The sequence below is a fragment of the Diceros bicornis genome, chromosome 8 (assembly GCF_020826845.1).
Source record: "Diceros bicornis minor isolate mBicDic1 chromosome 8, mDicBic1.mat.cur, whole genome shotgun sequence".
NCBI lineage: Eukaryota > Metazoa > Chordata > Mammalia > Perissodactyla > Rhinocerotidae > Diceros > Diceros bicornis.
In genome coordinates, this window is record NC_080747.1 from 41,651,289 (window position 1) to 41,679,047 (window position 27,759).

Consider the following 27,759-nt stretch of genomic DNA (forward strand, 5'->3'; position numbering starts at 1 on the left):
TGAAGACCTTTCCTTCAGTTAGACTATAAAACTGACAGTAACTCAATGGAAAGGCTCCTTAGTAGCACCTATAGTGGGCTGAATGGTGGCCCCCAAAAGATATGTCCCGCCAGAACCTGTGAATGTGACCTTATTTGAAAAAAGAATCTTAAGGATGCAATTAAGCTAAGGATCTCAAGGTGAGATCATCCCGGGTTATCCAGGTGGGCCCTAAATCCAATGACAGGTGTCCTTGTAAGAAGAAGAGAAGACAAAGACAGAATTGGAGAGGGCACACAGTGGAAGGCCATGCGAAGACGGTGACAGACGCAGAGATTGGAGTTATGCAGCCACAAGCTAAGGAATGCCTGGAGCCAGAAACTGGAAGAGGCAAGGAAAGATTCTCCCCTAGAGCCTTCCCAGGCAGTGTGGCCCTGTCGACACCTTGATTTCAAGCTTCTGGCCTCCAGAACTGTGTGAAAATAAATTTCTGTTGTTTTAAGCCACCAAATGTGTGGTAATTTGTTACAGCAGCCCTAGGAAATGACCATAGCAACCAACAAGGATAGCAGATGGGGGCGGCGAGGGTGGGGGCGGAATGCTTTGCATTAGATTTCAGAGATACCAACTTCAGCATCCATGGAGAGAGGAAGAGACCTTTTTACAATCCCAATTAGTTCTGCCATTGTATATTTTTCTAGGAAAGATTCCCAAATGTCGTTATTACCCCAGAGATGCTCACTATTCAGGCTTAAGCCAGATACTTTCTCTTTGAACCTTCTTATCTAAGGTAGACTGGGGTTACATTCCAGTAAGGTAGTGTTACCCTGGCCCCTGGCCCCTGGCCCCATAAGACATTAACCACAACCCTGCTCAGAACAAGCTTAATGTGTTGTCTTCAGCTTACAGGAAACCATAAAGAGAGGAAGGAGGAGATGGCTGAGACATATAGTTAAAACCAGTTGAAGGCAACATGGAGTCTGACTTGACCTGACATAGACCCTGCAGCTCATTATACGCTCATTGTAATACATCACCATATTATGGAACACACCCACCGATGCCATGACCATTTACACTTGCCATGGCAATGGCAGGATATAATCACATAAGGAAAGAAAAGAGGTGGCACCCTTGTTCCCCTGAAAAGCCTTTCCAGTTCCCCGAATATCTATGACTATTCCTCCCCTTCATTACCTAGACCCCTTATAATAGCTGCTTAATCACCCCAGGAGCTGAGAAGTGGACTTAAGAACATAGTTCCCACTTCTCCATTCTTTGGCCATTGAATAAAGCTTATGCTATTGAATGTTCAGCTTCCAGCTCGTTTCAAATTTGCAGCACCGAACAGAGGAAGAACCCAGGAGGAAGGGCAAGAGACCCTCCCTCAGGTCTCTCCCCAGTTGGAGAGAGAGTTCCATTGGTAAAAGAATGACCAGGTAATCCTGAAATACAGGGTCCTCAAAATAAATGACCTGCCTCCAAGGACCTAGGTCATTTGCTCTTCCCTCTACTTACCAAGCGTTTATAGAGCATCTACTGTGCTGACAATTTGGTTAGTCTGGCCCTAGTTATCACCACATATTCATGGGGCTATCTCTATCTAAATAGGACCAGCCAACCTTTTCTAGTCTGGGCTCTATGAACTCTGGAGTCCCCCTTTTCATTTGCCCACTGACGCTAATTTACACACAAGCCAACTTCTGCTATTTTTACCTGTCTGGTTAGTAAGGAGGAATACATTTTTGTAAATGCTCCAAACACTGAGCCACACCCAGCAGCACTTTTTATATGATTGCTAGAAGCTCTTCACATCAATCTACAATCCTCTTTCAGAGCTTACTAACAAAAGGAGCCAGAAAAATATCACTGTAGAGGTTGGAGACATGAGTCATTTCCTTTTATAAAAGAGGTCATGTAGGAAAATGTCTTTATTTTTTCGAGATGCAGAGTAAACTATTTACGGATGAAATGTCGTGATGAGTACTATTTACTCCAAATCACTTCAGTAAAAAATAAGTGAGGCAAATCAGGCAAAATGGTAATCATTAAATCCAGGTGATAGGAATATGGGTGCTCAAAAACAACAATAAATGGACATATATTTTTACGTATAGGGTTATCTTTCCTCTGTACTGATACTGTATGTGTTTTCAGGTGTGGAGACCAACTGTTTCAATAAAGGGAGATGTCTGCTTGCAATGAGAAATGCCCGATAGAGGCTGCAGATCTGTGCACGCAAGCTCTGTTCTTAACTGTTCTTTGATTCTATTTATGGAAGGTGGAGAAGACACGTCTATTGAGAAAAAGCAGAGTACAAAAAAAATTTAAAAGCAGTGTTGGCATAGAAGCGGGGAGAGAATATCTGGCTGGGGAAAGCACTGCATCAATAAGATCGTGTTTTTTTGCTAAGTCACAACAGCTAAGCACGCTGCTTTAAACTGCTGGCAGGGTGTTTTGTCCAAGTGCATCTCGTGCACGTGGAATTTATTCCTCTAAACAGATATACCAGCCAGTGAACTGACTCCAGTCCCACCCCCGACAGACCCGACACGCGAACCCAGGCACGCACGGTCAGAGGGGACTCACAGTTCTGAGTACAGGAAGTGGAGGTTGCCCACATTGTCAATGTAATTGGCAGGGCTGAGCCAGGGGAGGACCAGCAGCAGAAGCGCCTTCATTTTCCAAGCAGGGTGCTGCTTTCTTCCTGGCCACTTTCTCTCTGTCAGCCGCAGGGCCCCAGCCCAGCCAAGCCCCTTTAAACAAACCTTGCCATGTCCCCACAATCAGCAGATCATAACGAATCTGACGAAGAGCCCTTAGATCAAGCCACGCTGATAAATCACAGGGCTGTAAGAGGACTGCCCCCTCTGATTCTCAGATGGGGAGATATGAGAACAGAGGGACCCACCATGGTTGGCGAGAGGCTTAGGCTGAGAGCAAGAAAGCTGATGCCTGGGAAGAGGACCTGCCCCCTCCTGCAGGATGCCGACTGGTTCTTGGGAAGCAGCTGGTACATCTACATCACTGGCTGGGAGCAGATGGGCTGGAAACTGAACTGCGTTAGAAGAGGGCATGAGCATGGCACATTCAGACCCCGCAGGGTGAATAAGCAAATAATCAAAAGCTGTCAGACAGCTTGCTAGAGGAAGACGCTGTAAGCAATTAGCATCTTTGGAACACAGCCTGGAGATTGGAGCTCAAAGTGAGCCTTCCGATATTGCAACACAGAGTGCTAAATATGAGCCAACTGCGCCTCTAAATGTATACTTAGAATACGCATTTAAGATATTTTACCTACCACTGTCCTGACTACACTGACAGGTGTAAGAGCAGTGATGGCTTCCTTGCTAATTTTGAAAATTGTCCCTATGTAAGAATAGGCTGTGTCATTCTCTTTGAGAATAACAAAGAGCCTTGATAGACAGACATAAAGTTCTTCCCAAACAATGTATAGGCTCCTGTTCTGTGAGGAAAAGAGTCACCCCCTTCTTCCTTCTCCCTGAGTAATTGAATTAAGCTCTGACACTGGCTGTAGAACCCTGGGCATTTCATTTAAGCTCCTGAACTTCAGTCATCTCATCTTTGAAATGGAGCTAATTATGCCTTATCTGCCTGGTCCAGCAGAGGCTGGACCACATCATCTCTTCTGGCTAAAATCGATGATTCCAGACTGTACACCTATCTTGACATTAGGACTTTTTTGCATGCCTAAGCTCTGGAAGGCCACAGAAGGCCCTAGGACTCCCCCCACTTCTACCCCATATTTAAGAAGATTAAAATCCACTTTGCCAACTCAAGGCCTAAATCTGAATAGAAATGGCTCAAAGGGATAGTTACATTAATGACAGCCAAACAATTACAGCAAACCACACTTGATAGGAAAAGACCAGAGAAAAATCTGTGGGATAAGACCCACTATGACGAACCACGTAATCAGTAGGAATTTGGCAGCAGAGATCTGCATTTACCTGAGGCAGGGCTAAAAAAGTTTAAAGAGAGTAGACCCTTATAATGCACAGATTTAACTTCTACAGTTTAGATCTGAGATAAGCAAGTTTGATGAAGCATGATATGTATTAATTTATAATTTTGTTGAGATCCTAATTTGAATTCCACTCCCTTTAAGTCTGATATGCAAGAGCGAGTCAGAGCTAGTAAAGAGCTGTAAAATGGAAGTTAGGTTTGATATTTAGATGCTGGAGTCAAATAGTTTGAACCCTAGCTCTGCCAGATACTAGTTGTGTGACAGGGGGCATGTTGGTTAACCTCTCTGAACCTCCATATCCTCCTCTGTAAAAGAAAGACAATAATAATAGTGATTAACTTACAGTGTTATTATGCAGGTGGGATGAGATAATGCCTATAAATAAGTGTTATAAATGAGTGTTAGCTATTGTTATAGTTATTAATAACTAATAATAATAGGGAATGAACCTAGCTGGCAGCTTAGCACCTATCTCCAAAAGCCTTTCTTATTCTTGTCTTGTCCTTTCTTTACCCCTGCACTGTTAGGGACATGACATGTTACAGATTTTTCCTGAATATGGAGTTTCACCGAGTCCTGAGACATGCCCTTACTTGAATGCCCAGGATCTGCTATAGAGACCATAACTCATACGCAGCATGGTATAGAACAAAGGCTGTAGGAGGCATAGTGTACTGGATTGTATTTCTGATAATCTTGGACATATCACATTGCTTCGCAAGTCTCTATGGAAAGAGAAGAATGTCTGCCCTTTCACCTCCTTGCATTTCAAGAGGATAAAATTCATTATCGGATCTGAACACAATATAAAAACAAAGGTATTGTTTTTAGCTGTTGCTTATGTAACTATTGCAAAAACTGCTGGCTGCCTATTCAATATCTAATCTCCTCTTCTTCCTTTTCACAGAGCCCAGGTTCTGCTCATGGCGGTCGTGCACGCAGCCTCTCTCACAGATGGGTGGCCATGAGATACGATACTGGCCAATGAGGTATAAGCAGAAATTACTGGGTGAGGCATCCCAGAAAGCTCTTTAAGGAGGGAGTCTCAGTTTGCACATTGTATTTTGCCCTTCCTGCCTGGTTCTTCCTACTGTTCTTTCTTCCTGAAATTTGGCTGTGATGCTGGAGTTAGAGCAGCCATCTTTTTTTTTTCTTTTTTCTGTGAGAAAGATTAGTCCTGAGCTAACATCTGATGCCAATCCTCCTCTTTTTGCTGAGGAAGATAGGCCCTGGGCTAACATCCGTGCCCGTCTTCCTCTACTTTATATGGGATGCTGTCATAGCATGGCTTGATGAGTGGTGTGTCAGCCTGTGCCCAGGATCTGAATCTGCGAACCCTGGGCTGCCGAAGCAGAGCGGGCACACTTAACCGCTGTGCCACCGGGCTGGCCCCAGAGCAGCCATCTTGAGATCATGGGGTGGCAAACTTGAGGATGACAGCTAATCTGAAAAGCAGAAAGAGCCTGGATTCCTGATGGCATCATGGCAACATCATACTAGTTGTGGACTTCCTATCCCTAGACTTTGTGTTAAATGAGAAAAAGAAAACTTTTATGTAGTTAAACCAATATAACTTGAATTTTCTATTACCTGCCATCAGATGTAATTTAATAACTAATACAATCCTTTGGAAATAAAATCCTACCTTCAAATGGTCATGGACTGCTCTGTAGCTTCCTTGCCAGTAAACAGTCCTAACCCTAATCCTTGCCCTCAGGCTTTGCCTATCTAAGGCCTTTTTATCCTTAAGTGTCATCTCAGACATCATCTATCACCTCCTGTTTTCTTATCTCTTTTCTCACCACTAAACAGGGAACTCCTTAAAGGCAGGAGTTCTACTGGTCTTGTTCTCTACCATATCCTCACCAAGTGCCTAGAACACAAGAGATGCTCAATAAATATTTGTTGAATGAAAGGGAATTCAGCTCAAACAGTCAATTTTTTGGACCAATCTTTCTTGCTCAGAGGCAAATGAGCAAAAGAGGACTTCAAACTTTACAAGAGCCATGGCAAGGGCTGAGCACTTATACAGATGGATAATAAATGGCCAGGAAGCAAGGAAAAAGGAAAGGAAGATATCTGGGAATGAGTACCCAGGAGAATGCTGATTCTTTAAAGAATTTCTTGGAGCATAATCTGATAGAAACTCAATAGTTCTCTCAAAAAGTAATGCAGAAAAATTGCCTCATTTCTTCCATGCCCAGGAGAGCTAAAAGAGGCTCTCAGCTAGGTAGGGGCCAGGAAAAAGTTGGGTTCAGGGTTGGAAAGTCACATGAAGGATGTACGTGAAAGCACAGTTATAGTGGAGCTGTAGAGCCAGGCTGAAATGCCCAACACGACTTGTAACCTACCCACCTTTCCAGAGGGTAATCCTCCCCCAGACCTGCACTCCAGCAGTAAAATCTTCTTGTGCACAGTAGACAGCTAGCTGAGCCTGTGTCGTACTGAACACACTACAGAAAAATGGCCCCTGAGAGAAGTAAATGTTAAGAGAGGCTCCAGGTAGGTCTTTGGAGAGGAAACTCCCAGGACATTGGATGCAAAGTTAATGAAGAAAACAACCCCAGATAGCCTTCAGTCATGTGTGCCAACTGCCTCACATTTTTGCTCAGAGCTGTTTTCAAAACACTGAACAATGGTCTCTTTATTCATGCTAGTCAATACTTAAGAAGGATCAGCTTTACTATCTCTCATTTTTATTATCTTCCCTAAGAGAGAAACTAAAGGGCAAAGTCACTGGTCCCATGAAACAACTCAATGTGCGTGTGATTTCAACTTCTCTCCTTTACCTTTTGAAAGGTCATTTCCTCAGAGGCAGAAATCATGGCTTGTATAGATTTTTCTTTCACTCAGGGCCTGGCCTATTGTGGATCCATGATAAATATTATATATGCAGATGATGATATTACACAATGAAGATGTGATCTTGAGCCCAAGATAACTCCCACTCAGGATCAAGGAAGTGAAAGCTTCACCTCCCCACACCCTCTCACTGACGGTCAACAGAGATGCACCGGATTGGTCCTCTGCAGCATCCGGTTACACCTACTGCCAATGTCCCTCGGTTAGGAAGGCTGCCATTCGACTCAACAAGCCCATTGCTCTCATGGGAATTCTTTGCGGTAGACCAGTGTGATGGAAGTCTGCAAGTGTCTGAGAGGTCAGAAGTCAACAGAATTAGCCAGAAGATTCTAAACATTAGCTCCCATGCTCAGATTCATTACCAGAGAAGAGCTTCCTAGTCTGAAGTCAGAAACAATTGTCCAATTACTTGCTGGTCCAGGCAGTCATGCATAACCACAGTTGACCCTAAATGTTTTACTTAAGGATTTACATTCAGCTCAGGGCTGAAATAGTAAGATAACAATGTTTACAAAGGATATGAATTCTGGAGAAAACAGCAGCATCCCTGACTCAAGTCTGCTGTTACAATTAGCGTGGTCCTATGGACAGGCCATGAACAGAGACCTTGGCTGAGGGGCAAAATATTTCTCTAACACACTTTAGTTCTTTTCTAAAGAGACAATGGAAACATTCTAAATGTGATTCATTTCTGCCAGAGCTTTGTATTCAAGGAGCCAACTGAAATAAATTCCCATTTTACAGGTGGAGAAACCTAAGTGTGGAGTTTCCCGTGAAGCCCAGGACTGTTATCTCTCTATAACCCACTGGAAGGGAGTGTGTGGATCCATGTCAGTTGCCTGGTGGTTTTCAACTAGAATTATAGTTACGTTCTCCATACTAGGTAGACTCTCAGCTTGCCTAGTTTATATTCATTAAAGTGCCATCAGCTGAAGAATTTTTTTTTAACTCATTACATTTCAAGTACCTAAGCTGAGATGCAAAATTTGTAAACAAAGCTATCTTCTAGTACAAACTCCCATACGACAACACTATGACTCTCCCTATGACAACACTCCCATACAAGCAACCACCGACCTGGAGGCCTCATCTAGAAATGTAAGGAAAACACTTGCCTCCTGGTAATCTCTTAGTTTTCCCAGGTCGAGGGTCCAGAGGTAGTACCTACTTAATCTTCATATCCCTTCTGAGGGGAGGAAGAGGAAGTCTACTGGCCCAGTCATAGGCCCAAGAGGTCTTGATAGCTCCAAATTCCCAATCCTTGCCAATAAAATGTCCAGGGGCTGGCAGGAGAGGAAGTGTATATTAAGCATTGATGACTAACATATACAATATATTTTTGGAAATGTTGGTTTCAACCTACTTAGGAAGCTGAAGTGTGGAGACAGTCAAGAGCAAGTGTTGAGGCCCCACGCCTCCTTTATGTGGGAGCTTTCCTCTCCACAGAGATCTGCTGATGGGTGCCTGTGAAGGACTGAGCTCGCAGCTCAGAGAGGTGATTTCAATTCGTTTTGGGTTCTTTCCTCACTGTTGTTTTTCAAATGTGCACATCATCATAGGCTGAGTCTTCATCAAGCCTTTAGCCCCGGCTTTCCTTTTCGTTTTTTTTCTTTTCTTTTCTTTTCTTTTGTGAGGAAGATCAGCCCTGAGCTAACATCCATGCTAACCCTCCTCTTTTTTTTTTTTGCTGAGGAAGACTAGCTCTGAGCTAACATCTATTGTCAATCCTCCTCCTTTTTTTTTCCCCCAAAGCCCCAGTAGATAGTTGTATGTCATAGTTGCACATCCTTCTAGTTGCTGTATGTGGGACGCGGCCTCAGCATGGCCGGAGAAGCGGTGCGTCGGTGCGCGCCCAGGATCCGAACACGGGCCGCCAATAGCGGAATGCGCGCACTTAACCGCTAAGCCACGGGGTAGCCCCGGCTTTCTTGAGGCGTGTGGGTCACACAGCCTGCGCGTCCGGGTGAATGAAATTCCCACCGAGGGCTGGTGAGGTGTGCTGTGTCACCGTTCTCCTGGAGACCCCATAGGTCCCCAACAGCCTCTTCCCAGCCCTTCTCCTGCCATAACTGTGTTCTAGCCTCACCCTCAGATCCATGTGCCATCTTATCCCTATTTTTAGGGATAACCTTGGCCCCAAATCAGTGCTTGTTGAGGAGATGAGGAGGAACTGCTGCTTTCACTTTCCCTCCAGAGAATGCTTCCATTTCTTTCCTTCTTTCTCTCCTGTCTTACCCTTCCCATGCAAAACTCCTGTGGTAGGCAGAATAATGACCCCTCCCCCAAAGATGTCCACCTCCTAATCCTTAGAACCTAAGAATATGTTACCTTACCCTGCAAAAGGAATTTGCAGATGTGACTCAGTTAAGGATCTTGAGATAAGGAAATGATCCTGTGTTATCCAGGTGGATCCATTGAGTGGATCCAATGTAATCACAAGCACCTTATAAGATGGAAGTTGGAGGGTCAGAGCCACAGAAGGAGATGATGGCAGCAGAGGGTGGGGGTGGGGAGAGACCGGAAGATTATATGCTGCTGGCTTTGAAGATTGAGAAAGGGGCCACAAGCCCTCCCAACACCTTGATGTTAGCCTTGTGAGACCTGTATTGAACTTTTAGCTCTCTGAACTGTAAGATAACACACTTGTGTTGTTTTAAGCCACTAAGTTTGTGATCATTTGTTACAGCAGCAATAGCAAACTAATATAGCTCCCAAACACAAATGTATGGATTGCAACACTTTGGGAAGATGAGAATGTGGTGTGTGGAGGGAGCTCTACCACAGCCATTTCTCTTCCTCATGCTCCTCACCTCCCCTACCCAGTGTGGTCCTGTCTTGGCCCTGGCTCTGCATCAGCACCTGTCAGCATCAGCCTCACCTTCGATCTAGACTGACTTTCCTCCAGACCATGCCTCTCCTAGCTGGGCAAAACCTTCAGCAAATGTCACAAATAGACTCCCTTACCCTCTTCTCCTCTGGCCACACTGCCTTCCAGGCAACCAGAGAAGAGGGGCATCCTAAATACCAACAATAACAGAGGGTCAGAGACAACCCACAAACTCAAGTTAGATGCATTTGGCTCAATACCTTGGGGAGCAAAAGGAGTTCACTGACATAATGAGTGTGGAAAACGTGCTAAGCACTACACCCAGCCCATCGCTTTGGATGCAAACTTCCACGTCAGAGAATCTGCACGTCCCCAAAGACAAAGACTCAGATTCACAACCTGAGGTATGTGACCTTTAGAAAAAACACCGGCACCTGCCTCTTGCCCTTGTCATGAGAGAAACCAAGATAAACACCAGCTTCCAAATTTCCTCTTACAAAATAATGGTGGTATTATTGCTCACCCTTTATTAAGCACCTTAAATGTTCTAAGAGAGTACCTCATGTGGAACAAGACCCAGGACTGTCCCTGGGGCCATCCACACAGGAAAGCCCAGGAACATGACAATGTAAGTGGACAAAATAAGAGTCAGACAGGTGAACAAGTGATGCTGGCCACAGCAGAGGTGGTCACACCATCCTTTGGCCGCCAGCGTGTGTTCCTTGGCTGAAACCTTAGCAGAACAAGTTGCTTGAAGGACAAAAGTTTTCTAAATTTCACCTTTTAAAATTTAGTTTAAAATACCTCACATCTCCTCAAAGAACAGGTAGGCTTTGTCAATTCTCTCACAGAGGAAATTCTAATAATTGTGGGTCAAATTGGGAGACTTTTTTTTCTTACATGAAAAGACAAGCAATGCCCACCAGGAAATATTTTTGGGGACCGTGAGCCTCAGAGAAGCTGTTCATCTGATCTTTCCTGTATCTTTCACATTTCAAAATGTACACATATGAAATAAGCCAGTCGCAGAAGGGCAAAGAGTGAATGACTCCTCTTATATGAGGTTCCTAGAGCAGTCAAATTCATAGAGACGGAAAGTACAATGGTGGGTGCCAGGGGCTGGAGGGAGAGGGGAATGGGGAGTAATTGTTGAGTGGGTACAGAGTTTCAGTTCCGGAAGATGAAAAAGTTCTGGAGATAGGTGGTGGTGATGGTTGCACAACAATGTGAATGCACTTAATGCCACTGAACGGTACACTTAAAAATGGCTAAAATGATAAATTTTATGTTACGTATACTTTACCACAATTAAAAAATCCCCTATAAACACACACACACAACACAACTCTACCCCGTGCTGTTTCCTCATACGGAACCACAGCCATAAACACCTAAAATGTTTCGTATTTTGAATGAATCCTTTCATTGGTTGCAAAGAAGGAGACAGAGGAACAGGTATCTCGTGGAAGCCCCAGGGCAGTGGGGACAGCCCCACTCTCGGGAGACAGATGAGTTCCAGCTGGCCAAGGAGGAGGCCTTACCTGGTTTGAAAGTGATGCTCGAGGTCGCAGCGTTGCACCACCTCAGTGCAGTGCTCCACGAAAGGGCAGGCCACCGTCAGCTTGTTGAGGAGCTTCTGGACAAGGATGCTGGACTTCTTGCAGTGCTGTAGAAATACAGGCTTTCGATCCACAGGGCAGAAGTCCTTCTCCACCAGGAAGTTGGTGAGGCAGAGTGTGCAGTAGGTATGTCCACAGGGAGTGTCTAGAGGGTCCAGCAAAGCTTGCAGGCAGATGTGGCATATGAGGTCATCGTCCACATCTTTGGTGTAGGTGTAGAAGTGGTTTTCCTCAAGGGAGTGGGCTTGGCCACACACCACACACAGGGCTGTAGGGCTGCGATCCGAGTCATCGGCCGGGTCTAGCTGGCTCATGGTGGACTAGGGGGACAGTTTGACAGGAAACCAACCCAGTAAAACAATATTTCCTTGGGAGCAAATCAAGATCTTCTAGGAGCCATCCACAAACCTAAAAGAGAACAAGACAGCTCATTTTTGTTTTCACAGAAAACTAAGACCGTTCTTATTACGGACATGAGGCAGTGCTGCCAATGGACAGGAACTGAGCTATGATTCGGAAGGCCAGGGTTGAGTGCCCACTCTGGTGACTGACACGACCTTGGGCAAGCGACTTTGCCTTGTTATGCCTCCGTTTAACCATCTATCCCAGAGGGAATAATGTTTACCTTTAACATCCTCTTGTTAGTGTGGTAAAAATCATTTGGGTAAAATCTGGGCAACGCCTAGAGTAACTTAAAAGAAATACACCTTAAGAAATGTAATTTTTTAATAAAATAGAACAGTGATTTATAAAATTCTCTGTCAGATCAGGACAAGAAGAAAAACAGTTAGTGCTCTGATGGCTTTCTCTTATCTATTTCCTCACCTTTCTCCAAAATTCAGAAAATGTAGGACCATCAGAGTCTTCAACTAAATCATCTGAGAAGAATTAAGAGCTGCTGAGTCTTATATTTTTATGCTGGTGAAAGCATCGTTTCCTTCAGCATGCATTCCGTTCACTCAGTCAGTCATTTAGCGGTTAAGTGGGCTCTGGAGCCGCACTGCCTGGCTTCAAATCCTACCACCACCATGGACCAATGATTTAAGCCTCTGTTTCCACATCTGTTAAATGGGGATAATAACAGCCTACCTCATAGGATTGTTGTGAAGATTAAATGAGATATGATATAGAAAGCTCTTAGATTTGTGCCTGGCATATAGTAAGAGCTCAGTAAATATTAGCTGCTATTCTTACATGTATTTGTGACAAACTCATTTTGTCTCCAGCTTGCCTTGGAAACTGAAAGCTGTAGTCCCTATAAGGCATCTTTTAGCTTTGTTCTAATAGTCCTTTTTTATTCAACTATATATATTTTTTAAACCAGTAAAATGTATTTTCCTTTGGTATAGGAGTCCAAAATAATGGAGTTTTCAACAGGCCTGATAAACATCCAGGAAGTCTCTTAGATAATGAGTCAATAAATATTTTTCAAGCACCGACTCTAAGTTAGGTAGTGAGTTGAGTGTGGAGACCTTTGAGAGAGCTTTAAAGGACACACATCTGCTCTCAAGGGGTCTCCCGTCCAGGGGAGGTGTAAATGAACACAAGCATTAGAAGCCCAGGTGAGCAATGCAAGCAAAGGTATGTGCCAGGAGACTTTGAGTCAACTCTCAATACGATTAGGAATCCCACACCCTTCACGCTCCAACTCAACTTTCTTGTTTTCTGAAAGTAAATGGAAAGACTTTAAAGCTTTCCACAGGAACATAAAGACACGTGAAGAACCCAACAGGAAACTAGCCACATTTGGAAATAGCACAGCAGTCATAAACCACATTATGTCTTCTTTCTTTTCCAAATAAAGTCCGAGGTTGTTTGGACAAACATAGCCTTATCTCAAAAAGAAAATACATTGACTTCAAACTTTCATTGGATCAGCTTCATGTTTACATTTCTGCACTGCGCTAATATGCCTAAAAGAACACTCTGGTCAAGAGGTTGAAGTAAAATGCCCCAAATGTGAAAACATTTAGAAATCATAGCATTTTATTTAGCATCAAAAGGGACACAGAAGGCTAAGGTAGAGAGTACAGAAGGGGGTGAAGTTGTTTCTAGTCCAACTTCATGGAAACCTACACAGCTGCTATTTGTCCTCAAGGCTGATAGAAGGTACTGGAACCACACAGGAAATGCTTTCAGTGGCATGAAAAACAGCTGAAAAATAAACATCAAAATGGAAATGGGCCACTCAAAAGATTATCATCTACTATAGGAAAAAGAAAGGTCACATATTTTAAACTAAAGCTCTAGATCTTTTCAAGTTTCTCTGTAAGAGTTTTCTCCAATACTCGCACGTGTTTCGGTCCCATCCACTCGTTCTCATGGGCTGTACTGGAAAGCGTTGTAGGTTGTAGCTCTGGTTGTACCACTGAAAAAATAGCTTCACAGTTCTGGGCCATTCCCTTACTGGTGGGATGGTGGAGATGGACCAGATTTTTGGTTTTCAAACTGTGCTCTGGAAGGTGTTGATGTCTCAGGGTCTTCTAAGAAAGGAAAGAGGGTAGGGGGAAGCTTTGCCCACTTCTCCACCTTACCCAGTCCCAGCTCTACTTCTGTTTCTTTGACACATCATGTTCCTTATAATATTTTGTTCAAAGAACCTTGGCTTAAGAACAAAATAAAAAAAGCAAACCGCCAAATTAGACACTGTAAAGTCCCTTTCATAAGTAGAGTTCTATGATTCTGTGCTAATAAAGTGGAGGTGTTTTGTTTTGGCCGATTGGCTGTTTGGAAAAATCCTTGTTTTCTTTGCTTTCTAACAGCTTTTGAGCATTTACCATGTGCCAGGCACTGTGCTAGGGGCCTTATACATATTACGTCATTTAATCCTCACAAATCCTCAGGTTTTTTTGTGGGTTTTTTTTCATTGAACAGATCAGGAAACTGAAGCGTGGCATGTAAGTAATTGCCAGTCACATCAAAAAAGAAACAAACCCTGAAGGCGCTGCTGACTCCAGTTTCTGCTCGTAACTATTTTGCTACTTTGTCTCCCAGCATCTTTCTTGATTATGACTAGTCAGAATCCAATAATGTAACTAACCAAACATGAAAGTCCTAGCAAATTAGGTTTAAAATCTCTTTGGGCCTCATTGCAAGTAGGTTTTCCCAAGATCTCTGAATAAAAAGATTCTTTGACTTTACTGAGTGCTAACGTGCCTGAGACAGAATGAATGGAATGGGGCAAGCAAAAATGGCAGGTTTTAGATCCAACTCCAATTCTGTTTTCTTCTCTTTTGTTCTCTTTTTAGTTTTTTTTTCTGAGAGCAATTTGAATTCCCTGGCACTTACCCATGTGAGTAAACCAGATTCTTAATATAATATTAATGTAAACACTGCTGTATATATTTTCTGACATTGCTTTAGACTAAACAGATGCAGATTATGAGAGAATTGACTGAACAAGCAGTTTGGGTTCTAACAAAAGAACTAGGCAGACTTTAAAAAATATGATTCATGCCATTTACCTGATGTCTCTTATTTCCTGTTCACATCTTATAAACATGTATGATGTATCATGGTTTGAGACATATAAGTGCCTTGCTACTGAACTGAGAGGAAATTATCAAAAATCATTAAGGCTTAGAAGGTAAACTATTTTCTCCCCCCAAAATGAGTGAGAGAGCCTGTCAGCTTTGAGTCCTTTTAGGTTTACTGAAGAGTCAGCCGTCAGCACTTCCGACTCTGGCTGAGGTGAGGAGAGAAAGCTGTGATGTGGCTTTTTTGCAGTCTGCAGTGAGAAAGAGCAGGGAAGTGGATTCCCTCCTTGGGTGCACTGATGGGGGATGGGGATGGAAATCTTACACTTCCTTAATACAACCAACCCTACTGTGGCTTAGGAACCATCCTTTCTCCCTCTCCTCTGATTTGGGGTAGAATAGAAACCTGAGGTGACTTTTAGAGATATGTGTAGTCCACACAACGTATTGCTGAGAAGTGTCAAGACAAATAAAAATCTCCATCTCTGTTTGTCCTGAATACCTGTTTCCTTTCCCATCAGTTTATGGTCTCGCCTGAAACCTGTACAGAAGCTCCTCTGCCTAACTTTCAAATTCTGAACTTCCGCAGCTGACAACAAAGAGGGTCATTAGAGGTCATACGTATATTGTCACCTAAACTGAACAATCCAATAGTTTTTTCTGGGGGGTGGGGGGTAGAGATACAGACTATTTGAAACTAGAAAAATTTCTGCATGAAATAACCTACCAGAACAATGGGGTCCCTGGTGTGCTACTGTCCTGCTAATTCTCCTTTAAATGCACGCTGGCTTTAGAGAAATGACTATCTGATGAAGTCATTAGAATAAACCATATACTGCACTGGAAAGGCAATGGATAAACATATTATTTGGCTGCTGCACTGACAATTTCACATTTTCCTCCTACTGCAAGGACAAGACATGACTCTAAAGCATCTCTTGAATAGTTGCATGAGTCAGTTTTCCAACAACAGTAAGGCACTTCATATTATTAAAAAGAGTCCACCCTTATAGTCAAATGGCAGCGTGTCCTGCATTGGTACTTTAACCTCGACAAAGATGAAACATTGTAGCGTAGACTGTTTGGGTTGAAAGGGAGCCTTGAGAGATGGTCCTTAAATGAAACAGGCCCTTATTACTCTATAAAATAGATCACTCTGACTTGGAATTGGGAAGTCAAGTCCACAAGTTGAGCAAAAATTTGTCTCTCTAGAACTCACCTACCCCCTCTATGGGTGCCAGTAGTATCCTAGGAGCTATTTAGAATATCTCTAATTCCTTAAGTCCTTTAATTATTTGAAGACAGAACCCACGTCCTCCCCCAGGTTCAGCAGCCTCAGGTTCACCCGGCTTTCCTTCAGGTTTCCAGACTCTATGAGCCTGACCACTCTCTTCTGCCAGCTCCTCAATTTATCAGTGTCCCTCCGACAATGGATGGGTAGAATGAACCCCTAAACTCCAGGACAGACTGAAGTGGGAGTAACTGCTCCCAGAGCCAGAGACTGCGTCTGCTTTCTTGGTGGCAATAGCATCTACTGCTGTTACTGCAGTCCTGCTAGGGGGCAGTTGGTGAGCAGGAGACACTGCCCTGAGGCCTGGAGGAAGCTATAAGCAACTCTTGGCCAAAGAGGAAAAAAAAATCAAGGGTAATAAAGTAGAAAAGGAGGGGCTTTTAAAAACAAAAACAAGGGCTATGAACACAGTTTAGAAAAATGCTAAGATATTTAGTGGCATTAGGTGGATTTATATAAACAGAAGGAAGTCCTCAATGGCTAAACAGTTCGGTGTTAGAATCCTCAGTGTATAATCCAACTCTGAGAACGAATGGTATTTGGGGAATTTGGGGCTCTCCCATTTGTTTGTCAGCATTCCTGATTTCGATAAATCTTGTTGTTCTAAAATGCACTGATGAAATAACACAACAAAAGAGAAATGGAAACCATTGAGACAAATGGCAAATCAGAGATAATTTTTCCCAGCCAGAGCACAAATGTTGATTAACTTCCACTGAAATTTACTAATAAAAAGTTAAAATAGTGACAGGCCAAGGGCAGCTGATGAAGGGGCAATGGGATGAACTGGAAGTCTCGCAGCTCCAGAAGCTCCTTACCCGTTTCTGCTCACCCACTCAAAAAAAAAAAATGTACAGTGCCGGAGAAGGAAAGTGTCCGAGGAGGTGTACTAGTCATCTTGGACCATTAGGGTTCTCCCCTTTTGGGGGGCGGCATCTGCTGGAAAGTCTTGCTTATGGAAAATTCCTACTTGGCCCATGACAAACATGTTCAGAAAAATCCACTGACGACATTCCTAAATAACAGATACTTTTATCCCACTAATGTTGTGCCGAGACATGTTGCACCCTGAGGTGAAAGGAAAATGTGCGTCCCGATATACATGTTTTCATGTATTTTATATAATGGTTAATTTTTTCCCAGCTCATTAAGCTAGTTGAAAAAATGTGAGAAACATGAAAAGTAGGCATATTAAAACTTACAATATCATTTTAAGTTTAAATATTTTATTTATACTAAAAATAAATTTTTTTTCAAAGTTTTACTTTCCTGGCTTTAAAGGAAGCAAGCTCATCAACACAATTTTCAAAATTTATTGCTTTGCTTATCTCATTTTCAATTGAGAAAATTGCCATGTTTGACAATTTCTTTTGACTAAGTGATAATCTTAAATAATTTTTAAATAACTTTAGCTACTGATCCTCTCTTTATTTAGACAAATTTTGATCTTTTGTTCATCATGGATTTTTTTTGCATTAATTTTGATTTTTTAAAATAATGGATTAATGGGGGCTGGCCTTGTGGTGTAGCAGTTAAGTTTGGATCCCGGGTGCAGACCTACACCACTTGTCGGTGGCCATGCTGTGACAGTTACCCACATACAAAATAGAGGAAGATTGGCACAGATGTTAGCTCAGGGCAAATCTTCCTCAAGCAAAAAGAGGAAGATTGGCAATGGATGTTAGCTTAGAGCAAGTCTTTCTCAACAACAACAAATAATGCATTAAAATATTACTTATCATGATTACTGAGTTTTTTGGTGCCCCCTTAAATTTTGCACCCAGAGGCAAGTGCCTCTTTTGCCTCACCTTAATCATGGTCCTGAAACTATTATTTTCAAAACCCAAGTAGAGAGAGTGGGGTGTCAAGACTGTGGTTTGGATCCAGCTTTGCTACCAGCCGCCTCTGAGGGTCTCCATCTTTTCCTTGCACCTGACCTGGTTCCCTGCCAGGTGGAATGGCGAAACCAGGGACTTACAAACTCTTCACAGGGATGCCACTAAATTTTAATCAAGGTCCAAATTGATTGTTGCTCCAGCTGATTGTTAAACTTGACAGAGACACCAGGTGAGCAGTTTGCTGAAGGGTTCCTGAGGCAAGAGGAAGAACTTGCTTCAAATGAAAGAATCTAAATCTAATTTAACCTAAAGCCAGGTCCCCAGAATGATCACAAAATGATTGGATCCTGAAAGGGCTTCGTCTTGTGAGTACGTAGGAGCCCAGTCAAGTGATATAAACAGTTCTCTCCAGCAAGGACACTGTGCGGACCGTGCCTATATAAACAGTGGGAGGCTCTGCCCTACTGTGGTCGTGTTTGCTTCGTAATTTTTGCTGACTTATTTAATGTTGTTCAAAATCTTTTAATCCCTTCAACCAAACCTACTGTTTTACAGCGTGTCTCAAACACATAAAGACTAACAACCCCTATGCCAGATGATTTCTGAGGTAACTTTTAGCTTCAGGAAATTGAGGTTAAGATGTGTTGTTGTTGATGATGCTTTAAAATTTGGATAAAGCTATGCAGGGCAGAATGGTTGCAGAGCTGGTTGCAAACTGGTCACTGAGGCCACACCTCAGTGCACAGCTCGCAGTCATGGTCAGGAACGCCATCCTGGACTCTGAAGACCAGACACATACCCATGGAGGAATCAAATGCACCAGTGCCGGTCAATTCTTCACACTGGTGGCCTCGTCTCTCTTTCTAAACACACCCATGGAGGAATCAAATGCACCAGTGCCGGTCAATTCTTCACACTGGTGGCCTCGTCTCTCTTTCTAAACACACCTATGGAGGAATCAGATGCACCAGTGCCAGTCAATTCTTCACACTGGTGGCCTCGTCTCTCTTTCTAAAATAATTATCCAGCAGGCACGTTTGCCTAACCACTGCCCTGGCTCTGGCTGGGACTCCTTAATTTGATTACCAGGAGAAAAGCAATTGCCAAAGTTAGGGTAAACTCGATCTTCCTTATTAAACAAAGTACATTTACAATTACATTTTAAATTATGGATAAATTGTGTGAGTCTTGGAGGTATCAACAAAGTGTCATCAATTTTTTGTAAATACCAACTGTGAACTTAGGTACATAAAAGGATGAACAAAGGCTCTGCGGGCTCTTCCTTAGCATATAGACACAGGGAATAGGGAGGAGTTAGGTGCTTTAGTGACCTGAATAAAAATAGTCACACATAGGATAAAAACTGTCTTCGAACCAAGAGCCTGGGTTGGAAGTGGGGGCCGGGGAGGCAGGGGTACCGTATACACTGCAGAGGAAAAGGGGAGGGAGCAGAAAGAGGGCCAGTGCTTATGGGCTGCTGTGAAGGTCAGGGTGAGCTTTGCGGCTACTTAATATCTAAATCAATGATGTCCAGGAGGGAGTAAGCAATTCGTTAATACAATCTATGAATGACACTAGCCTGCACAGTGTTGCCAACACCAGAAAGGACAGAAAAAAATATATAAACAGTCTTCAAAGAGGTTGAAATATAGTCAGGAAATTAAAGGAGAATTGAACTAAAAAGAGACAACATCATACATCTGGAGTCAATAACTGAGAACATAGATATTCAGAAAGTGGGAAAAACAAGGGAAGCAATTAAGTGAAAAGAGTCTCAAGTGGCTAGCCAATTAGATACAAGTTTTAGAAGCCAGGGACAGTCTTTCACCAGCTCATTAGAGAGGAGCTTTGCCTCTCTTGACAGAAAATTTAACGGCCTTTCTCCTGGGGTGTCATGGTATACCTTTCATACCTGGGTTTCTTTGTAAGAACTCTGTCCCAGAAAAGATGTCCTTCCATTTTCCTGGTCTATCAACATGGTGAAACGGAGCTGACCCCCTGCCAACAACAAAAATGAAGGCAGAGTATTTTGCATTCACCAAGGGTTCTGTTCATGCAAATAGTTGCCATAGGATCCTGGGAAGGGATGATGCCAGAGGAGAAGCATGGAAAAGAAGCAAGCTGGCATTCTTCCACCCAAGGCTGAAAAACATCTCCAGGAAATGCTGATGGTTTTTAACAGATAACTAAGTTTTATGGAGGGAAGGGCAAGATGAAGGAAGATTTTTGAATTCTCATCATTTTTCTACTGTGTTTCAATTCTACAGGTGTTCACTGATCACCTGTTACACGCCTGGCATTTGTCTTCAATTCTTTGGGCGCTTCCATGGGGAATTCAATTTCATCTTCAATGAGTTTAAGTCTAACTAGGAAAATGGAACTTACATATAGAAAAAAAGTGTTAAAACACCACAAGAGAATATATAAGAGTATGGCAATGAGCATGGTCCTCCAAAATAGGAGCCAGGGACAAGCTTTGGAGGAAAAGAGACAAGAGAGCAGTGTAATGTGGTCCAGAACAGTCAAGGAAAGTTCATGGAATAGATGGTCCTCAGGGAGGATCATGAAAGATAAATGCGATTTGGACAAGTGGGAAGAAATCCAGGTGAGAGGAAGAACATGAGCAAACTCCTCAATCAAGGAAGAGGAATACACACACTGTTATTTGGTGTTCCCACATAATGATCTGTATTTGAGATTTTAAAATTATTTAGAAGTTGCAGGATTTTGAGTTGGTAAGGATCTTAGAGTCTCACCAGGTGTGGGAATCCTCTTTATAACATCCCTGAAGTATGACTTACCAGCTTCTGTTTGAAACCCCTCCAATGATGGGGCGCCCATCAGTTTTCTAGCAGCTGAATGCCTCCTTCTTGTTACTGTGAACTTTGGCCCTTGTTCTGTCTTTCAGTGTAACATAGATCACATTCACTCCCTCAAAACATGACAGCCCACCAAAATTAAAGACAGCGCTGGTGATTTCTCCCTTGCCTTTTCTTTTTGTTTCTAGTTCTTCCAGTCGTCTTCTTGGGCAGTCCAGGAGGTGGTCAAGGGTCCACCCAGGATGCCCTCTAGTTTGTTAAGGTCCCTTTGAAAACAAGGCACCTGGAAGTGAACACTTCCCCAGTTGTGGTTTGATGGACTTAGGTTTCAGTGGAGTGATCCCTTCTTTAATTTGTCTACTAATGTGACCTAAGATGGCCTTTACGATGTGTTTTTGTAGATAATCACACTACTGAGTGAACGAACATCGAGAGTCTTTAGAATATAAAACACTATTGTGCCTTGAACATAGAAATAAACAATGGTAGTGGTGAAGGCTGCCAATTCTAACTCTCTTTACCTATATTTTGCCCAATATTTCAGCCTCCAAGTGGACAAGAAATCTCTCCATAAGTAGTGGGAGAGTCCTGTGTGTTTGAATGTCAGTTGAGGGGTGTAGTGGGTATAATGATGCCTCCTCCCCAAAAGATATGTCCACATCCTAATCCCCAGAATCTGTGAATGTGATCTTATTTGAAAAATAGTGTTTGAAGACGTAATTAAGGATCTTGAGATGAGATCAGCCTGGATTATCCGGGTGGGCCCTAAATCCAATGAAATTATCTTTATAAGATAGAGAAGAGAAGACAGCCACAGAGGAGAAGGTGATATGAAGACAGCCAGAGATCGGAGCTAAGCAGCCACGAGCCAAGGAACGCCTGGAGTCACCAGCAGCTGGAAGAGGCAAGGGAGGATTCCCTCCTAGAGCCTTCGGAGGAAGTGAGGCCCTGACAACACCTTGATTTCACACTTCTGCTCTCCAGAACTGTGTGAGAATAAACTTGTGTTGTTTTAAGACACCAAATTTATGGTATTTGTTATAGCAGCCCTAGGAAACTAACACAGGGGGCTATGTATTGCTAGGAGTATTCTCCCCAGGAATGGGGTGAACATTCCCAAGGATCCAACACTTTTCTACATGGCTTAGGGATATGGAAAGCATGTTGGGGTGGCAGCCACTTAGACTGCTACATACTTAGGGACAGCAGTTCTGCTCTAGTATAAAAATGTAGTAATTTCCTTTTAATCCATTACTAAGTTAGAATACAGATGTCTTCAGAGATGACTGTTAAACCAAATTTGCAAGGGCCCCAAGGGGTAAAAAGGGCTCAGATAGAATGGCTGAGTGTGTGTGTGTGTTGTAGAAGACGTAATACAAGTATAACAATAACACTTAATGAGGAGTTTGAAAACACTAGGTGATTCATGCGTTAACGTGAGTATGCAGGAGCCTAACCATGCAGCGTTCTATTCAAAAAAGGCCACATGACTGACAAAAGCAGTCATAAGCAAGTTATGCAAATCATCTCAACAGATAGCAATGACATATTTAGACCTCACCATCACGCGTGTGCTGTTGCCACGCACTGTGCCAAGAAGCTATTAAAGAAAATTCTTGGAGAGTTTCCACTCTGCTGTTGGTGAAGTCTTTTGTGTCCCAGTGACAAATGCATCAAACACAAAAGTCAAATAAGAGTCACCGGAAAATCATGGTGGAATTTAAGCCCACACCTTCCAAATCACAAATTAGTGATGTAAAAAAAATGTCCCTGGTTAATTGGGATGGACAGAACCTACTGCCACTGTGAGAAGTATACTAGTCAATCCATCATGTCAAGGAGCGTGGCTCCCTAGAGAAGGGGGGAGAAGTTCTTTTAGGAAGACAGAGGAAGAGGGCAGGAGTGAAGAGAATAGGAATAAAGAGACTATCGTAAAAACCGCAAATCTCAAATATGGAGGTCATCTTGTCTACCCTCTACCTGAAGGAGGACTCCCTTTTCTCATCTTCTTTTTAGAATATAATATAAAATAAAACATAGTAATTATATCTATTTAATGAGCACTTCACTAGGTGCAAAAAACTATGCTGGGTACTCTACATATATTTTCTCATTTAATCTTTAAAATGATCCTATGAGATCAGTGACATAATCCTCATTTTACAGAAGAGTAGATGTGCTGCTAAAGAAACACAAATCCTCTTTGGCATTCATTCATTCATTCGTTCAGCAAACACATACCAGGCACTAAATATACCAAAAACAATCACTTTCAGTGACAGGGAACTCACTGTTCCCAACTCATTTTTGCCAAAAGGCAACCTACTGGATTTTTGGACAACTTTAATTCTTAGAAAGTTTTTCCTTATATTGATTTGAAATATGTCTCTGGGTAACTAAGCTATAGGTCACTATAGTGTCCTCGCATCACTTAGAATAAAATGAGGTAAGAGGAAATGGTGAATGCAAGCAAGTTACAGGAGACAACCAACATTTTCTGTTTCTGATTTCAGCTCAGTCCAAGTTTTTGTACTCAGCAACTTGTATGGTTTTCATGTTAACCCTTACTTTAGGGGGCTAGTAAATGGTTAAATCCCATTAACCCAGGAAGAACGATGTAGTCTTTCTTCCAAATGGTTTTGAAAAGCCTTTGATATGTTGGAGGCACTGTCAGAGGACAATACATTTGCCACCCACATAAAAGTGAGTCTATGTGGTGCCAGCACATGAATACCAGGAATAGTTACATACCGCCAGGAGGTCCATGAATACTGAGGCAATGAGGAGCACACATTTTAGAGCCTCCCTCATCTGTCCTCTCTTGGCAGCATCTTAGAGAGCGGCCTTTTAAGCAATCAGAATCCTAGCAGACCTTCTTTTCTCCACTTTAAGTGAGGAATTCAAATCTAAAAAGGAGACCAGGAAGCCAGGAATCACTACTCCAGGAAAATCCACTGTTTATTTGCATCGCAGAATCCTACTGTCCCCAGTTCTGCAAAGGACCAGGTATTTCAACTGGCAGCTACCCTATCCTGGAACTCCAAGATAAACAAGATAATCTTTGTTAACAGGTTTTCCGTCTAAGCCTTTGGGGGCCTTTTGGGAAATCTGTTTTGCTCAGAGAGTCTTTGGCCCTCAACTTACTACTGTTTCCATCATGATTATATTCCAACTGTAGCATGACCTAAGAAGTCTAACTGTAACCAACATAATAATTGTTTTCTATGATAATATAACAGGAGTTAACGTTTACTGAGCACTTCCTATATACCAGGCACTTTACATGAAACCATCTCAATTATTCTTCACAACAGCACTGAGTTAGGTAAGTATTCCATTTTCCAGATGATGAAACTGAGACAAAGAGATACTAAGTAACTTATTTAGCTTAGAAATTCATGGCAGGACTGGTTCTGAAACCCAGAACTGTCTGATTCTACCCATTATGCCTTCCTTTCAAGAAAATAATATTGGTAATAGCTAACATTGTGCCAGGTACTATTCCAAACTCTTTACTTATTTCAACTCACTTTATCTTCACAATAAGCCTATTTTATAGCTGAGGTCAAGTGAGGTGGAATAACCATCCTAGGTCACACGGCTAGTACAAGGTTGAGCTGGGTTTTGAATCTAGGCCGTCTGATGTCAGAGACCAGACCACTATTGTAAAGCAGTAGCACTGTTCCACCTAGAACTGAATAAATCAGGCTTGTATTTCCTGGTGAGGCATTGCCCCCTCTCCTGCAGTCAGTCTGACCTACTCACTAGGCATGCCGCCCATCTAGCTTCTGTCACAGGACGCAGGGCGGGTGTGAAGTACGCTACTTCAGCATCCCACATGTGGGAAAAGGTGAACAAGGAAACTGATGGACAGGGAGGTTGAGGTTCTTCCCCAGGATCCCCTAAGCAAGCTAGTAGTAGGTTCAAGGTTATGAACCCCTGGCCTCAATCCACTAGGCTGTTACCTTGCTCTTGAATGATGAAAACCTGCCTTATCTTTTCAGGATAAGATGAGACCTGGAGAAGGTCCCAGGGGCCTGGGAACACTCCTGCTCTTAGGCAATGACTCAAGGTCATCGGAGGGCACAGGATATTCCATTGGGCGGGGCGGGGGGGCAATCATATCCAAAGGATCCACAAGTCCCCCTTCCATAGTACAGTACAGGCTCCAAACTGGCTGCCTCCTGCTACCAGTGACTTGGCATGGTAGCTCGCCAGGCTGCGGTGAAGGCTATTTATCTGCCAGACTGGAGCAGACCAAGCTCGGTCTGCCCTGGAGATAGCACGATTGAGAGCAGAAAGGGCTGCCTGCCAAGTCAGATGACAGCAGATAACAACAGGACATTTCCCCCGAAGGTCTGTGGAGGACCACATTTTGTGGGTCTGTTGTGGGATGAGATCCTTGAGGTGGGGAAAGGCAGGAGTGACAGCAGTGGCCGGAAGCTCCTAGACATGGCCTGGGAGGCTGGCGGAGACGAGTCTGCCTGGCCTGTTTAATGACATAGTTTAAGCATTCTCCTGCCTCCTGCCTGTTTTCTTTCTCCAAACTGTTAAGCTTGGAGTTAATTACTTACAATTAATAATCATAATGAGAACGATCAGTGGTCCTAACAATTGCAACCACATAAGATCATTTATCTCAGTAGGATCAAACTATCGCCTACAAGCAACCCAGGAAAATGCCTTCAAGAACGATGGACCTAGCCTTTATTTGGCACCCACCCGGCACTAGACATTGGTCGCTCTATGTATGTTACTTCATTTATTTCTCATGACCACTTTGTGTCGTAAGAGATTATCTCCTGTTTTACTGTTGAAGAAACTGAGGGTCAGAGAAGTTGAGTAACTTACTCAAGGATGTAAATGGAAGAAAGAATATATTTTTCAATCAGGCCTTATTGCCACTTGAACCAAGAGATGGAGTTACCACAGGAAGGGAACCACTGTGGACTTTTTCACTTGTTTGGAAAATACTCATGTGCAACTTATCCAACAGACCAATTGCATTCTAGATAACCTGACCCTAAATTCCAGTCTTCGTAATTTTTTTCCTTTCTTATATCTGGGGCTACAGCATCCACAGCTTTGTTCCTTTAATAGCCAGGGGCTCTGACATATAGTGATGAAATGATTTGTTTAATCATAAATTAACTATACAAAGGTAACCCAGAGGGAACGCAATCTTGTAGCGAGATTTGTGACTTTGAAGACACATTTTTATCTGGAAGATTCAGGATCTCAGAGATCTTTTTCTCTCCTCTGCTGACAAAACTCTGAACCAAGTAAGAACACTAGCGTGGGACAAGCCATAGCCACCACTCAAACACACCGGCTCAGGGGAAAAGAAGAGACACAAGGGTCAGTTACAGAACAATACAAACCTCCAAGGAGTGAGAGAGAAATTGGCAACAAGCACAGGGCAGATTCTCAGTGGTGATAAGGAACAGTCTGAGACAAAAATCTTCTGAGCTTGTTTCCATTTATACTTTTGGAGAATTGACATGCACTTTGAATTTCTGGGAGGATGAATACGAGCATAATTCCTAACAGGTTATTCTCTTGCAAACATATTTGCTAATTGAAATCTCAGAAAAATCGCCAATGAAAAATCCCTCGCAAGTTGATTTCTCTCCCCAAGTTTTCCAGCTCATCCTAGCAGGGAACTAGGTTTGGAGATGGTTTCTTTTCCTTTCTCTAACAACAGCATTGTGTGTAGAGTGTGGCTACTGGGCTGACTAGAACAGAAGTAGTACCGGCTGTGTGATCAGGATTAAGAAAACAAAAATGGATCCTAGAGGTAAAATTACTTCAAGTCAGGTCCTAGCAGAACAATCTCCTCGGTATATTTGCCATCAAAAGAAAAAGAGAGGAAAAAGTGGAGGAGTTCAGAAAAATGAAAAATCAGACCTGAACTTACATTCTTGTTAAGCACTGAGGAAATAATCTTTACTTTAACTGAAGCTCAGCACGCAGCCAGTCCAGGTCTGAATATGAACAATTCTAGTCCAGACTGCAAAGTGATTTTAAAAAGTGTCCAACCAAGAACAAAGAAAACAGTAGACTTTTTTTAGAGAAGAAAGAGGGAGGAGAGAACTGGAGTGGAGGGCTTCTGAGGAGGGCAACAGAAGTTACCCATCTAAGTAACAGACTTGGGGGGAAAAACAAAAACTTTAGGAACATCTCACAGGTTTAGATTGAAATTGCCTCTGGTAAGATGAACGCAGAGAGTAAGGCAAAATAAGGCAAATAAGGCAAAAATAAGACAACTCCGAATTCAGTCAGTGCTGGCCTCCCAACCCCCATGAAACGGGCTGAACAGGTCTGTACCTTTGAGTCAAGTTTCAAAAAAGTCTCCACTCCTGGGTTAAAAAAAAAAAAATCAGATTAACTTCCCAGACAAGCAGAGGCTGGATTAATGATTAGGAGAAACAAAAAGGATTAAATATCTGGCCTGGAAGGACTTTCCTGTACAACCAAAATGTCAAAGGCATCCCTCTACTCTTCCCTCCCAAAAGGGCTTCTCCCTTTGGGACAAACACCCAGGGCTGAGCCATTGAGTTTATATTTTTCATTCAAATTCCTCATTCAGATCCCTCAGGGGCCAGTGGTCTAAACGCCAAGAGAGAAAAATGGAGGTTTCAGCTCACCTTTTCAAGTATCTGGGGCTCTCAAAGCAGCAGCAGCCTCGAAGCTCTCATGCCTTGCGGATGAATCCCACAGCTCCCTGGGCTGCCTGAGCAGTGAACAGCCTCAACCTCTGTGTACAGGTGCCTAGAGGAAGGAGGAGGGCATTGGTCGGTCGGGAGCAGGAAATGTGTGACCTCACGGAAGCCTGGACTGATAAAACATTGCTGGGACCTTAGCTATTGAAACAGCCAGTAGGTCCCGCCCGCCTGTCATTTACCTGAATACCTGCAAGCAGGTAGGTGGTGTCCCTGGTGGACAAATGAATCAATTAGAGCAATTTGCCGGATGGAATTTACTTTCTTTCTTGAGCACAGCACGTGTCCAGGCCCGTGGACAGATCTGAATTTATAGGCCTGGTTGCTTCCCAGGGCCC

At 43.0% G+C, this 27,759-nt stretch overlaps 1 protein-coding gene across 1 annotated transcript in view; it reads right to left on the reverse strand.

Annotated features, from left to right (window-relative positions):
* LNX1 (ligand of numb-protein X 1) overlaps positions 1–27,470 on the reverse strand; it is a 113,876-nt gene extending 86,406 nt beyond the window's left edge. The window contains exons 1-2 of the mRNA XM_058547055.1: positions 27,347–27,470; positions 11,198–11,683 (exon numbers count right to left, since the gene is read on the reverse strand). Coding sequence (XP_058403038.1) covers positions 11,198–11,589 — 392 coding nt within the window. The 5' untranslated portion in view covers positions 11,590–11,683; positions 27,347–27,470. The remainder of the gene's footprint in view (positions 1–11,197; positions 11,684–27,346) is intronic.
* Between the last annotated feature and the right edge of the window lie 289 nt (positions 27,471–27,759).